This window comes from Mytilus edulis, chromosome 9, assembly GCF_963676685.1.
Source record: "Mytilus edulis chromosome 9, xbMytEdul2.2, whole genome shotgun sequence".
NCBI classification, from domain to species: Eukaryota; Metazoa; Mollusca; class Bivalvia; order Mytilida; family Mytilidae; genus Mytilus; species Mytilus edulis.
Genome location: NC_092352.1, coordinates 3,400,597 through 3,417,414, shown reverse-complemented (window position 1 = coordinate 3,417,414; position 16,818 = coordinate 3,400,597). Strand labels below are relative to the sequence as shown.

The 16,818-nt window shown below is 33.1% G+C and overlaps 1 protein-coding gene and 1 long non-coding RNA gene across 2 annotated transcripts in view; one reads left to right on the top strand and one right to left on the bottom strand.

Annotated features, from left to right (window-relative positions):
- Positions 1 to 5,555, bottom strand: part of LOC139487515 (sodium-coupled monocarboxylate transporter 1-like) — a 36,275-nt gene extending 30,720 nt beyond the window's left edge. Inside the window, exon 1 of the mRNA XM_071272373.1 lies at positions 4,423 to 5,555. Coding sequence (XP_071128474.1) covers positions 4,423 to 4,803 — 381 coding nt within the window. The 5' untranslated portion in view covers positions 4,804 to 5,555. The remainder of the gene's footprint in view (positions 1 to 4,422) is intronic.
- Positions 5,556 to 12,919: 7,364 nt separating this feature from the next.
- On the top strand, positions 12,920 to 14,437 carry LOC139487514 (uncharacterized). The gene is made up of 2 exons (XR_011655831.1): positions 12,920 to 12,993; positions 13,948 to 14,437. It is a non-coding gene; the product is annotated as an uncharacterized lncRNA (long non-coding RNA).
- The last annotated feature ends 2,381 nt before the right edge of the window (positions 14,438 to 16,818 follow it).

Genomic DNA, 16,818 nt, shown 5'->3' with positions numbered 1-16,818 from the left:
TTACAGTTTGACGAGGCTATTACAAATAGTCGAGTATAATAAAATTAACGATACGAGCATATCTCCTAATGCATCTCAATATAGACAAGGAGATGTGATGTAATTGGTAATAAGACAACTATATCCACCAAATACCGGCCACAGGACGAGAATGTAAAATTCAATAATGCTTCAGTAGAAAGGAATGCAGAATATTTACCCTTCTTATCCATTATATGTTAAAGCTGATAAAAAATACTTATGCACCCTTATAAGTCAAAACACATATCAAGTTTCCTTAAAAAGTTATCAATTTGAATGCATTAACGTCTAGTTTCGATTGAGTTTAGAAGAAGCAGATAACATTTTTATAACCAGGTATACAATAAACTGGTTGTAAACATGGTCAAGGTATTCCCACATATGCAACTTTATAAATAAAGTTACCGTTTCAAAATTTAAAACTTTTGATATATTTTACTAGGAACAGATATATTTAACAGTCTAAATTGGTGTACTCAGGTATAAACGAAGACATATACATGTACTATAAAAAAATGAAGACGTGACGGATGTTTTATTTTCTCTTTATAAAGTTCATTCGTACCTGCATACATTTATGAATGTGTCACCTTTAATTCATTCAATGTACGGTGTTACAAAATGATATAATATTAATTGAAAGGAATTTCTAGTTTAAATTTTATGTCTGAATTTTTTTATTTTATTTTTGCAACAATGAACTTAATCTACCGTATAGTTCAGATATATTACGTCATTTTGTTAGGTACATGTGTAGTTACGTTTTGTGTGTTATTATATGGGAGAGGCTTGGAAAGCAAAATTCTATCAAAATATACAAAAAAATTAAATGTTGACAATGATTCAAATATATTGTGGAAATGCCCTTTTAGGTAGTTGTCAGTAACTGCAGAACTCTCAGATATATGTACTTAGCGTCTTTTTCAGTTGTTGTTGAAGGGATATATAAACACCCTGCTACGTCATATCTGTGTCTTGATATTTTTTTTTTCTGCTTTGTATCTAGCTGATGAGTTCAGCTCTTTTTGACTGATTTTTATAATTTTTTCCTACGTTGTACTGTTACACTCCTATCCCTATGTTAGGCGTCACTTACATGTTAAACCCTGTCACATTCTGTATGTTCCTGTCCCCAGAGGCGATTTTTTTGGAGAAAAAAATTGGTTGCTTATATAGGGAATCACTGAAGCGTGACTGGAGCGGGCCCCCTCTTAGGTCAGTCAGTGGGTCCCCACTTATAAAAATTTCTGGATCCGCCACTGGTCCCGATGTCAGTAGTCTATATTTTTGTGTCCATTATTCTCCTATTCCCTTTTCAGGTCAAAAGTTGGAATTAAGATAGGAAAATAAATCAAATATATAATGTGCTTATGTTTTGTCCGATATGTTATATATATCTGTTACCATAAAAGAAAAATATGTACTAATTATTCTGTTCTATTAAAATAGTTGTGCTGACTGAATCGCACATGTATACGGTATGGGCTTTAATTGAGTCGATATGAATACAGTAGTACATTTAATTACAACCCTGATAGCATCAAAAACGTCTATTACACTGATTTTCACAGGACAATCGCCTTATTCCGGCGTTGTTTATGTGACCTTGGCCTCTTATGTATACGAATATCGGGCATAACGTCATTTAATTTCAAATTCGTAATACAAAAAAAAAAAAAACAATCATCTCCAATTTCAAGTCTCTAAATTCACAAACAAAGATAACGTTGTTGACAAAATAATCGTAAATGATATCAAATTCATTTAAATATATTAACTAGGGGGTTAACTAAAATACACCGAGAAAACTACCTTTGGTAACATTTAACATGTATAATCACAATGTGATTTTTTTAGATAACCGTGTTTACACAAACATTCATTATACTTCCTAGTAAGTAAAAGTTGGGTCATGATAGACATTTTATCTGGAGAAGACATACATGTATAGGAAATAGCCATCCTGTTTCAACCGCTGAAATCCGTAATTATAACACTTTTAAAATTGTCAGAAAATACAACGTTTCCAAATATCGAGTGATCATATGTAATTATATAACTTTATCTTGTAAATGTGCAGTAAATGTCATAAAAACATTTGATAAATCGTGTATGTAAAGGTTTTACACAAGTCTATAAACTAACTTTAAGTAAATTGTTCCTAGTAAGCAACTGATTGATCAAATCGTGGTTCTCTATTATAAAGAAAAGGTACTGTGTGTGTGGTTTGCCCGACTAGTATATAACTTACTTTTCGTTAAGCCACTCAAACCTACCGACCAGGAATGAAATAAAAACATATACCCATTGTAAACCAATTATATGCCAATTATATACCAATGCCTACCCTTTATAATCCTAATTGTATGATTCTCTAAATGCGATTTGTGTTTTCCCTCCTACCAGCAAGTGAGCTACGCAGCTAATTTGAACCTAGTAACACAATGTTTCCATAGTATATTATGGGCAGGAGAATATTTATGCACAAGTAAAAATGGTTTATCTCCACCATAGTGTGTGCTTGTGTTGTTGGTTGTTTTTATCTACGTTATATTTTTTTTTGAATGAGTAAGATGTTGGTGTTTGTATAGAACCAGTTATTCAAGTTATGTCCGAAAGAGAAAATTAAACATATTTAAAAAAAAAAGTATTTCCTATGAATAGCTTAAAAAGTAAAATATTTGGTAAGTTAGGTATCAAACGAAAGCTTTTAAGGACTTTGGATCACTGTTGAACCCTTGATAAAATTTTCTATTGAATAATTAAAAAAATAAACAGAAAGCAAATAAGTTATTGCGGATAAGTGTGTTGCATTGTACTATCCAACATATTAGTAAATACTGTTATCTGTTGATGTATTATGCAATATGAATGTGCACATTGTGGAGATTATAACTCTGGGCGGATCCTATGATCAAATGGTTTAAAAGAAAAACGGACAAATGTCTCTTAAAATGTCATTTGAACAACTTTTCAAATTATTTTCAATAGTTACAGAATGCATTATGAAAGAGGAGTAGATATTACAAAATATGGGGATTCTGAAGTAAAACGTTTCCACAATGCCAACCTGTATAACTTATTGTTTATGTAAAGGCATTACACAAAGTCAGAGGTCGTTTTATTTGATATAAAAATCAGAATGACTTAATTAAATTTGAAGAGTGGGAAATCAAGTTGAAACAAATCTTCAAGTTCATGATTGTAAATTATTGTGTCCGACATACATTAAATGATTTGTACAGTGATTTCTTATGTTGTACTGTTACAGTGTGCCAGGTTAGGGAAAGGTTGGTGCTTCTACAAACTAGATTAACTCCGCCACATTATGTGTGTGCCTGTCCTAAATCAGAAGCTTGTATTTCAGAGGTTGTCTTCTGCTGCTGTATATCATATTTGTTTTTCGTTCATTATTTTGTTCATAAATCAGGCCATTTTTTTCGTTTGAATTGTTTTACATTTGTCAATTCGGAGCCTTTTCATAGCTGACTATATAGCTGGATTTTACTAATTGTTAGAGAACCTTTTGATTGCAAATTGCTGTTTCACTTGTCAAGAGTTGTCTCATTGGCAATCTTACCAGATCTTCTTGTTTCTATATTAAAGACAAAACTTTATGACAAAAGCGTTGATTTTTGCTTTCAATTGTTAAAAGTATCAATGTACCGACATCATGTGAGTGGGGTACACTTGTAACATCTTGTTTACCTATGAAGGCCAGTGTCTATTATATATATCCTTGACAGAAAACAAGTCATTGTCAAATAAATTCAGTCGGCTGAACTAATTCATGATTGTTAAATAGATTCAGTCGGATAATACAATAGGGTTATGAGGTATGAATGTTCATCCACAACAACTATTTATATAACAGCTTAGTTAGTATATTTGTGTTAAACACCTACAGGTCGACGTAAGGCTGGGAGAAAATGCAATGGTTCTTAAGGTACATTTGAAACTTGATAAAATGATAGCTTGTAAACCAAAGGTTAACACTCACATAAGCACGTTTCATTTTAACAACACCGATGCCGTTTGATTTCATGTTCCGTTGGATTACCAATCTAATTAAAAACCGATCTCTCATCGCTCCTGTTTCTGATATGTCGCGTGGGAGCCCACGCGACATATCAGAAACAAGAGCGATGAGAGATCGGTTTTTAATTAGATTGTTGGATTACTGTCTCATAGTCAGAATAAATTAGTTGAAATGATTCCACTTATTACAATTTAAGTTAAAGGTAATAGAACTATAAGATAAACCTTTAGCATTCATTGTATGTATATGCATAAGCCCAGCATACATGACTTTGTAAGTGTGAGACTATAAAATTAACATTAATCTTTCAAATAGTATGTACTTCTGACGTTGAGGTGACAGAATGTAATTATTCCACTAACCTCGTATGCACTGGTGACCTTAAGGTTATAGAATACAGGCAGGAACACATGTGCCGCACCAAACACTACAAAGAAATATGACAGTCCAATCCACCAGTACATGGTTGTGTAGTTATACATCTCTCCTGGTGTGCCCAGTAAAGTAATAGCAGACATAAAACTGGCTAGTAGAGAAAGTGCCACAGGAATAGGACTCATGTTACCTCCAGCCATCAAGAATTCCTTAATGTTCTTCTTTCGTCTGTCCGCCCAGGCATAATAAAATCCTATACTAGCAGATACAGCCAACGTCAGAGCGAACAGAACATAATCCACAGTAGTAAATGAAGGGGGGTCACGACCGGGATGTTGAAAACTGTAGCCACGATCTTCTAACGGCATTTTGATATTAGAATTTTCACTTTTAAACAGGTGAAGATCTCAATGATCAAACAAGCTCTGATAACGTTTTTTGTATAGGTGGTGTTATATTGGTATTATCAGGTATATCATCACAGGTAAAACTTTCAACCGTTATAAATAATCATTGACATACAAAATAATGTATTTTATATCATTTCTTGCTACAGAAGTAAATTTCAACTATTTCCAACATTAGCCGAGAAGTCTATCAAATATTAACAAGCTTGCTTTGTCTTTTGGTCGCCGAATATTCTACGTTTCGTTTTTATGTTTTTCTGACACATTTCTGAATGTAAACACTTACTCCTGTTGAGGCTATTGATGTAATTCAACCAATACACAAAATGAATCAAAACATTCATGAAATCGAACCTATAATTAAGGAGTTCCTAGTAATAACATCCTTTTACCGGTAATTTAATTAATGTACATCATACATCTACTAGCTGTCAGTCAAGTCATATTTGGTTTATATCCGTTTGATGAATAGCTCCCACCTTTTATTCATGATGTAATAATTTCAATTGTTTTAACCACAACTTTATAAGACATCACAAACGCCAACTTACTCTCCCTTGTATATGATAGTAAACCCAGTGGTCGGATTTCCTACTGACATCATTATTGTACTCGACATAATCATATATCTTTTTTTCTCGTAAATTAAAGTAAAATGGATTCTAACCTTGAATGATAGTATTGCATATTTTCCCTCCGATTGTCGGGGGTTTCTACGGGTACCCCGACTTAAATAAACTCATTCTAAAAGGTTACCAATTGAACACTGAAATTAGATCTTTGAATATTGTTTTTATTGGTATTAATATTGAATTTGATATCAGTGAATTAAAAGCTAACTAAATAATAGTATCTTTATATACATATGTACTTTCATGGATCTACAATCTGCCGATACCTGCATTTTGGCATTGCACAAGGTCATGTTTTTTTTCTGACTGTTTATGACGCCTTTATACTAAATCCATTGAATGTTGGATGTGTGATGATTGATATTTTATTTTAAAATGCATGATTTTTTAACATTTGTTTTTGGTTTTAAACTAACTGTCAGTAATTCTGTACTTAGTGTATGTGTGTTGTTGCATGGGATGTTCAAGTACCCTGCTACGTCCACTCCGTGTTTTTGTTAGATGTATTTCAATTTGTATCCTTTTTGTTAAGCCTTTTCTTGTTTTTCGTTCCTGACGTTGAGATAAGATGTTTAACCCCGCCACAATCTTTATGTCTGTGTCTGTCACACGTCAGGAGCCTGTAATTCAGTGGTTGTCGTTTGTTTGCTTTTTATCAAATTATTTTTTCGTTCATCATTTTGCACAAACATCAGATCAGATCATTAGTTTTCTAGTTTGAATTGTTTTACATTTGTCATGTCATTGCCTTTTATAGCTGACCATGCGGTATGGGTTTTACCTTACTCATGGTTGGACTGGTCTTACGGTGAACTATAGTTGTAAGTGTTAGTTTCTGTGTCATTTGGTCTCTTGTGCTTATATTTTAAACTAAGAATATATATTTTTTTCAAACTGTACATCTGTGTTATCTCATGTATTTAGTTGCATTCCGATTGGTTGGATTTTGCACTTAAAAATATATTATCTGCACAAATGTACGTGCTTATAAGCAACTTTAGGTCACCATTCAGCCTTTAAAAATATGACACCGAATCCCTAAACGTACAGTCAGCAAATCCAGTACAAACGTGTAAGCCAACAGCCTGATTTATGACAAAACAATAAAATAACAAAACCAATATGATATATAGAAATAAACAACCGTCATTGCACTAGTTACAGACTCTGAACAGGCACATTATGGTGGAGTTTAAAATGTTTGTGAGCGATAATATCCCCACCCTAAAACCCCTACCCAATCCTAACATACGACATAAACTGGGCAAATGAATGCACCATACCATATCTTTCTTTTTTTTTAGATACTGTACACCATCTGATTGATTGTAGATTGAGTAAGATAATTCATATATGTACACGGATCAAACACTCATCAGTTCCTATTCTGATAAGAAAAATTCGTTTACACCAAAGTGCCAATATATAAGATAATAAACTATATCCGAGTTCTTAATCTTTCATGATTAATAGGAGATGCATGTTTGGGATTAGATATGTAACGTTTTGGGCTAATGGCAAGTCGATACTTGGCCTATATTGCAAAGTCGACAATTAGGCTAATCCTTCTATCATGTCTATTTAAAGGTAACAATAAATTAATATTTTTGATGTAAAAATGATTTTCTATAGTAACCTGTTCTTGTTTTATGTAACCATTCCGTTTTCCAGACAGTATCTGCTCACTGCACACCCAGGGTTTGTAGAAGCGGGATTTTTAGCAAGACAAGATTTAGTCCTTATTAAATTGAAAATGTAAATGTATTCCTAAATACTGTAAAAACTATGAAAAACATAAAGTAAAAAACAGCTATATAAATATACAATTTAGAGCAAACAATAGCTTATTCCAAAAGATTGGTTCTGGTCCTAAATTGAAATCTAACAGCCTTTAAATACTGTTATCTTGTGGTACTGGATACACTTGCTGTAAACTCATTTCAATTTTATAAATGGTTTAAACTTAAAATTCTTTTCAAAGTAGCATTACTTCCTTATGACCGCCTTATATGTAGGTTATATATAATTTTTCTTTTTGATATATAATTATATTTGCATTATAATCCTAACAAGAATGTGTCCTTAGTACACGGATGCCCCACTCACATTATAATTTTCCATGTTCAGTGGACCGTGAAATTAGGGTCAAAACTTTCATTTGGAATTAATATTAGAAAGATCTTATCATAGGGAACATGTGTACTACGTTTCAAGTTGATTTGACTACAACTTCATCAAAAACTACCTTGACTAAAATTTAACCTGAAGCGGGACGAATGGACGAACGGACGGTACGACGGACGAACGAATGGACGGAACGACGGACGGATGAACGAACCCCCAGACCAGAAAACATAATGCCCCTCTACTATCGAAGGTGGGCATAAAAAATAGAAGTAAAGAGATCAATGTTTACCTTTGATTATTGTAATATTCATGTCTTGTTGATATAAATAACAATGGCGACGACATAAATATGTTTTAAGCAGTTGTAACTCATAAATGATTGGGTATAGAGATGTGACATTTTCTAAAACGCAGTTCAGACACTGGCAATTGTCTCTGATCCATAATATATTATTAAAGATATAGGATTTTCTTTTTTTTTTAGATGCCTGTGGTTTCAGGTAGTGGTTTATTTGTATACGGGGTAAAGTTATACTTTTAAATTCCGGATTTGTTATACAAATAAAATTTAAAACGTGTTTTTTTTTTCTCCTTACCTTTGCAACAATATCAAAATAACCTTTATCTTTGATAGATAACTGCAATTGATATACAATATTTCAAGAGTCAAGGAAGTGAACTATATAGTTTGAAGTATCTGAATCTATAAACGTGACAACTTAGATACAAACAAGAATGTGCCCATAGTAATCAGATGCCCCACTTGCACTTTCATTTTCTTTGTTCAGTGAACCGTTAAATTTGGGTTTAAACTCTAATTTGGCATTAAAATTAGAAAGATTGTATTATTGAGTTTCAAAATAATTGGACAACAACTTCATCAAAAACTACCTTGACAAAAAACTGAAACCAAAGACTTTCACCAAATGTGTTTACACTGAAACCAAGGCCGACACTCGGCTAACCGAGAGATTGGTCGGTTAATCTATATTAAGTATGCGGCTATATGGGAGATTGGTCTGTTAATCGGGTTGGTATACGTCTGTTAAGAGTAAAACGCACAATTTAATGTTAAACTCTATTAAATATAAAGATTTTTGGCATATTATAAGAACCAAATCAAAAAAAGAAAACTGTCTGACAAAATGATATCTATCATAGAACATTTTCCACTTGTAAAAACATTTCATAGTCTACGCAGTTTTCAGTAAAATCAAAAGGCGTCGCGCAAGTATGTAGTATTTATGCTTATACGCATAGCATTTTTTTTAATAAAAGTCGGAACAAACAATTTTAGATATCATTTAAAGGACACAAAATAGTACTTTGGTTCTAAAACATAAATTTACATTGGTAAATATTTCATAATTGTAATAAAAAGTGAATATTACCACGTTTTAGTGAAAATTATGGGAATAAAGTCTGTTAATGGGTTGGACAATTGAAATTGTGTCAGTTAAGAGTAATTTAGCCACAGTTATTTTTGCTACCTTTATATTCTCCTATAGAAAAAGTTAAGAATGAGATGTTCCTGAGTAAAAAAAAATGATAATACGGTGCAACAGTATCCTACGGAAGCGAATTAGAGCAACCTCAAATATCTTGATTTCAATTGTTCATTAAGTTTTGTAAAAGATGTCCGTCTGTCATTTATTTCGGTTGTGATTTACTAGTGAGAGCATTTTTATTTTGACTTTCTTTGCATTTTATTGAAGGGTGTGTCACTTCAATATAATGTGATATGTATTGGCCGCTGGAATACGCATGAATTTATTATTAACGTTTTCAATCAGCCCCAATTTTTGTGTCTGTTCAAAGTAGCACGTTCTCAAATCCGACTGAAAGTGTCTTTCTAATGCAACACAGGGTACATATAACGTGTTGTCATTCTCATATGCACATGATATTTGTCACTGGACGTTTAACCATAATTCGTAAGCATCGTCCAATTGGTTCTTTATTTCTATTACTTAATCATATGTTGTTTACAAATCATTCTCAAGTAGTAAATGGAAATGAGCGAATGCAGCTACATTTGGTCATCTTGAGTTTTAATACATTTTATTCCGTTTAGTTCCTTTCTTCATAAGTGTAGAGGAGAACAGCAGTTGTCCGCATGTAAACTTCTAGCATTTGTCACCAATTAGAGTACATCGAAGAAATCTGTTACTGTTTCAACACCCAGGGATGTTTCTTAAACAATTATTATTTTTCTCTCTTTTTTTTTTTAGCAATGCAGCACTCTCTACTGTCCTTATCTATTATTCTATATTCTGCTACTCCATCCAGATTATCGTGTATACCATGAGGGTTCGGATGGGGGTATTTCTGTATTCTTTAAATTGTTATGTCACGTTTCCTCCGTGACTTTTTTTCCTTTTACCTTTTATTTATCTTACTCATTATTCTTTCTCTATTCTTTATATTTTAGCATCCCAATATATTTTACTTACTGATGTTTAGTTACATTAAGATGTTTATCTCTGATCTATATACTGGTTACCAATGTAGATGACAAATTGGTGTCATTCATGACAAATAAACAGAATCCACATGACATATGCGACCATTCTTGGATGAAATTAACATTACTTTAATATTACACTTTTTGAAACCGTTTTTATCAATTTTCAATTTCCATTGTTTAAATTGTTCATTGTTCATGTGTTGTTTCCGTATATTTTATGTTTCATTGCACATGTGTTGTTTCCGTATATTTTAGCCGCCTGTCTTGAGCCTACCCATTTGATCCGATAACACCCCATATAGCAATAAAATTATATTTTTATTGCCATTCATAACTCTTAACAGACCAATTAACAGACTGGGTTTTATACATCCGACCCATTAACAAACCAGGTTTTAAATAAAGATTGATTTATGTCACCAAAATACAGATTTTCGTGAAGATTTTTCACACAATGATTTCATTATGATAATGATTAACAAACATAATGCCTGTCTTTTCTCGATGTTCAAAATATTGCATGCACGTAAATTCAACCAACGTGTCATTTTGTGTACCCGCCTTTTCATTTTATAGATCGTACATTAAAGCTAGAAAAATAATAATTACACCACTGGATTCAGTACATTGAATTGTTTTGTTAGACATGAATATTTTTTATGATAAAAATATATTTAAAAAGTTATACAATGAAACATGCTGAACTTTCAATGATTTTCTCGATAACACCTGATTAACAGACTTTAGCCAATCCGAGTAACAGACCAACCGCCGATATAGCCGCATACTCAATATAGATTAACCGACCAATCTCTCGGTTAGCCGAGTGTCGGCCGTGGAAACGGTATAGAATTACGGACGAAAGAACGGACGCACAGACCGAAAAACATAATGACTATAGGTTGGGCGTACAAATTGGGTTTTAGAAATATCAAATTATCTGAATGTGTGACAACGGGTGATGTTTATAACAAAAGAGCAGTAGAACATAAATGATAATTTGGTTATATTGTCCCTATGATCTTCTTCGTTCGTCATTGTAATTTAGTCTTCGTCCTAGATATAAAAAGATGTTGTATGAGTGCCAATGTGACAACTCTCCATTCAAGACAAAATATGTAAAGGTAAACCATTATTGATCAGAGTATGGACTTCAACACGGAGCCTTGGTTCGCACCAAACAAGAAGCTATAAAGGGCACCAAACAGCAAGCTATAAAGGGCACCAAAAGTGACTAGTGTAAACCCATTCAAACAGGTAAACCAAAGGTCTAATCTATATAAAACAGAGAAACAAGAAACACTAACGAACCACACCAACAAACGGCAATCACTTAACATCAGTTTCCTGACTTAGGACAGGTGCAAACAAATGCAGTGGGTTTAAATGTTTTAGCACCAACGTCATCCAACGTGAAACAATAGTGTAACAAGACAACATGGAAAGACACACTATAAACATTTCAATTGTAATGGCTTAACTCAATCAAAAGACATGTTAAAATACCTAAAGGAATAGATTGGATCTATGACATAATGTAAAAACAAAATTAATAAAACAAGGGGATTAGATGTCAAACAATATCAGAAAGACAACCATAACCATTGTAACCTTGGACAAAAGACCGCCAAAAAAAAGTACACAGGTGAGTAAAGTATACAATACAGTACGGAAATATATATTGCAAAATAAATAATGTGCTTCGGAAAGGTAAGTAGATATACCCATTTCATAGTCTCTTTGACTCTGAAAACGTACTTTGGTCGATCATTCATTTTAGTTCATTTATATGTTTATGAGTTTCGTGTGACGTCCAGTTTCACTGAACTTGTACACACTTTTGTTAAGGTGCCATCTGAAGCCAGCCTCCAGGTGCGATATTTTCTCGCTGTGTTGAAACTTTGTCCACAGGAAACAACAACATAAGTATTGTGAAGAGATTAAAGACGAGGGATGAAAGATACCAGACGGATATTCAAACTCATAGATTGAAAATAAACTGAAAACATACTGGCTTAAAAAGAAAGAAAAAAAGAAAAACAGAGAAATAATAGCACAACATAGAAAACCTAAGACTTAGCAAAACGAACCCCACCAAGAACTTGGATGATCTCATGTGCTTCGTAAAGGAAAGCAGATAATTATACCCATTTCATAGTCTCTTTGACTCTGAAAACGAACTTTGGTCGATCATTCATTTTAGTTCATTTATGTTTAGGAGTTTAGTGGGAATATAAAAAAAACAAGATGTGGTATGATTGCCAATGAGACAACTATCCACAAAAGACCAAAATGACACAGACATTAATAACTATAGGTCACCGTACGGCCTTCAACAATTAGCAAAGCCCATACCGCATAGTCAGCTATAAAAGGCCCCGATAAGACAATGTAAAACAATTCAAACGAGAAAACTAACGGCCTTATTTATATAAAAAAATGAACGAAAAACAAATATGTAACACACAAACAAACGACAACCACTGAATTACAGGCTCCTGACTTGGGACAGGTACATAAGCATAAGTACATTTTCACTGAACTAGTACACACTTTTGTACAGGGGTCAGCTGAAGCCCGTCTCCGGTACGATATTTTCTCGCTGTTTTGAAGATCCGTTGGTTGCCTTGGGCTGTTTTCTGTTCTTCGGTCGGGTTTTTGTCTCTGACATATTCCTCATTTCCATTCACAATTTTAAACAAGAAAACATTGATAAAATTTTTAATAACAAGTGCATGTATGTCGTTTCAAATAAATGGTTTGCTGATAGACAAAAACATCATGTAAATCAAATATTGAACAGATTTAATTTAAATATAAGCAACAGCTTGCAATCCTGATAAATGATAAATGAATATCAACTTTGTATCAGCCTTTTAATTACACTATGTGAACAGTTAAAACGAGTCAGGAAAACGTGCGTATGTAAGTAATGATTTATTTTGTTTGCTTTGGTTTAATTTGCTTGCATAATGCACGTTATAAGGATCTCAATGTGTATGCTTTTGTGGTAACCTTCGTCAGGATCGTTTCATTGTAAGTAAGAAGTAAAAATGTAAACTCTTTCATTACATGACTATCTTAATTATCTCAAAACTATAGCTTTATTCCTTTACGGTAGATCGGGTGTATTCTGCCATCTTGAATTGTAAAATAGAAAAGCAAAATGAATCCGTTTTAATTTAAAAAAAAAAAAGTTTTATGAACTATGCAAAATTTGTGACAGAAATTCAAATAATGTGTAAGATTTAAAATGAATTTAGAAAATAATGTGTTTATCTTATCATTTCAAGTCATGAAAAGAAAGATAATTCAAATAAGGTAGTTGTGTAATAAAATTTCAGTACATTTAGCATAAATTATCTAAGTTACCTCCGCTTATATGACTAAGTTTAGTTTTTTTTAATCAAACAAAAATGATCTGTCTTTATGAAAAAACGTAGTGATAATAAGATACGTCACATAGTTTCAATCATTTGGAAGACAAATCTTAGAAATGAATTACAATCTTGTCTCAAATTTTGCATATTTCATTATAGATAGATAAGAAGATAGCAGAGGACCCTCGATCTACATGAACTTAAACACGTTTTTGGTCATTTTAATAAACATTCATTTTTACAGCTCTTACTGCACAAAAGTTATTGAAATTTGGTTATGGCAATGTTAACATTTCATAAGACAAATAAGCATAGCGATATCACAAATCACAGATCTATATCTTACCTGGACAGTTGAAACATAGATTGGTACTTACTTCATATCAAATTTAAAAAAAAATATTATCTAGATGCTACATACTCAAACATAAAGATTTCTCTAAAAAACAAACCTGCATACCGGTCTTTTATGGTACACTTGTAATTATATCTGTTTCAGATTTTTAAACAGACAACAAGTTAGAATGAGAAGCTGTAAAGTATATTTAGGGACCATTCTTTTTATTTGCTGTACAATTTTTAGATGTAGAGGATTAGCTTTTGTAAATGTAAGAGAATCCCAGGCGATCATTGTTACTTCTCATCTAGATAACATCCTGTCTCGCGATCGCAGGCTCGCATCCTCAATAATCACGAATAAGTTACCAAACAAACTACCGGAAGGAGGCAACAGCACAAATAAGTTACCAAACAAACTACCGGAAGAAGGCGACAGAATTCACAGCAACAAAACAAAACGCAAGAATAGACTATCAGTTAATGGTGCCATAGACTCCTTGTCGGTAATGTTGAATTCACAACAAAATAAAAAAGATCATAACAAAACAGAAAATGATCAAAGGAAGATGAAGGAGCTTGGAAAATGATTTGCACGAGTTGAGAGTCGACTTTAAGTCCAGGAACATGAATAAAATACTTGAAAACTATTAGTTTTCTTATAACTAAAAATAATTGTATGATCTTTTGTTTATTCATTCCTTTTACAACAATTCACTTTCCTTAGTATTACCTATAGGTCTCTGTGAATGCATTTGCGATACATCCGTATTCACAAAAATGATAAAGGGAGGTATATGTACATGCATGTGGTACACACATGCAAAGGGATCACTATCCAACATACACCCATTAACATGGATATAAACTAAGTTCTTCAGTTCACCACAAACTATAGTTTGAATATCTTTTCTTATTTGCCAGTTGTTTCATACACTTTTTTGTAAAATCTCAATGCCGTAATAACACCCCGTTTTATAAAATTTAAGACAATTTAAGAACTATGATATCGCTATTCATTCTCACAAAGAGATTACGAAGTCAAACCAAGATATCAAAGATGTGGTATGATATGTCAATGTGACAAGTCTCCACCAAAGTTCAAATGACGAGGATGTTTATAGGAGTAACATACAATTCAGAAAAGAAATGAGGAATGTGTTAAAGAGACAAGAACCCGACCAAAGAGCAGCAGCAAACAGCCGAAGGCCCCTAATAGGTCTTCAACACACCGAGAAAATCATGCACCCGGAGGCGTGCTTCAGCTGACCCCTAAACAAGAATGTGCACTAGTTCAGTGATAATGGACGTCAACTACTACAACTGCTAAACTCCGAAATATATATGTAAATACATGTGTATACAACTCGTCTAAACACCAACCCAACAATGATAGATCTGTAATTTTGCTGGTTCTTCCCTCGCCGGGATTCGAACCTATGCTACTGAGATATCGTGACATCAAATCGCCTCCACTGTAACCGGCGCGCTAGACCACACGACCACCTGGGCTTCATATAAAAGAAGTTTTCCGGGGCCGGGTGTTACCTTTCCACGTCAGTTTTAATCTAGCGGCGTACTGCAGTACATGATATATAAGGCATGAAGATGTTATTGTTACAGATCAGCTAAATGATCTATAGTAAAGGATCCTACAAATTAATGTAAGATACAGTCACAGAAAATAATTATATTTATAAGTACGTCTGAGTCAGTGACAACCCTACAACAGATGTATCCATCGGATCGCCATCAATGATGGTGATACATGGCTGTGTACATAATGTATATACAACTCGTCTAAATATATATATACTAGAACACACCCGTGATATCGCGGGTTCATGACTGATATATAACTTTGCGTATGTCTTATTTTAGTATTGGTATTGTCATCTGATAAAGTCATGCCGATTATAACATGTATAAGGTGCACAGTTTTCTCTGCTTTCAAAATCTTTCTGTTTGAACCCGTCGACCTGGAACCTATCAATTATTGGTAATTTTAATAATTTGGAAAACAAAAGGGCCTGGAATGGAGAATATTTACTCAACAGTATACAGCAAAATTCTAAATATACTGTTTAGAGGTGCGCCTGTCAGATGCGTAACGTACAGATAAGGTAATATGTAACAGGTGAATATACTATTGGTATCAGTGTCGGTCTGTTTGAACCCGTCGACCTGGAACCTATCAATTACTGGCAATATTAATAATTTGGAAAACAAAAGGGCCTGGAATGGAGAATTTTTACTCAACAGTATACAGCAAAATTCTAAATATACTGTTTAGAGGTGCGCCTGTCAGATGCGTAACGTACAGATAAGGTAATATGTAACAGGTGAATATACTATTGGTATCAGTATCGGACTCGATCCGGAACTTCTTAATTATTGGCAATATTAATTACGTGGAAAACAAATGGGCCTAGAGTGGTGTAATTTTTAATCAACACCATTGTACTATATTAGTTATATATAAAGTTGAATTCTTTGATTCATCGTTTTTACGTGATGACGGCTGACAAATTGGACCTCGTAATTTTAGTATTATAGATATAAACGAGTCTAAATTGAAAACTACGTTCAAACCTATAATTGCGTTGGATAAAAACAGCAATATTTATACGCGTGCATGTAACACAAATTTCGTTGTAGAAGGGTCTAAATACAGCACAAACAACATTTTCCAAAAGACCAAAAAAGTGAAAAAGTATATTTAAACAAAACGCATTTGAATTACAGGTCGAACAACTGATGTTATTTAACCCTGCTGACTGCCATTGGCGATTGCCAAATAAAATTTATCACAAGATGTAACAAAATGGATCTTAATATAAATTTAATACTAAACAGAAAATATATATATAAGTGTCTAAGAATGTAACTTTAACATACTAATGAGTGTTATAAAATTAATTGTTATATTTTATATATTATTCACGCAATATTTCGCTAAACAAATTAGCTTCATCGGGCGTGTGCATCTATCTAGGTGAAATCGGATGCATGACAAAAAATATCTTTGTAGCTT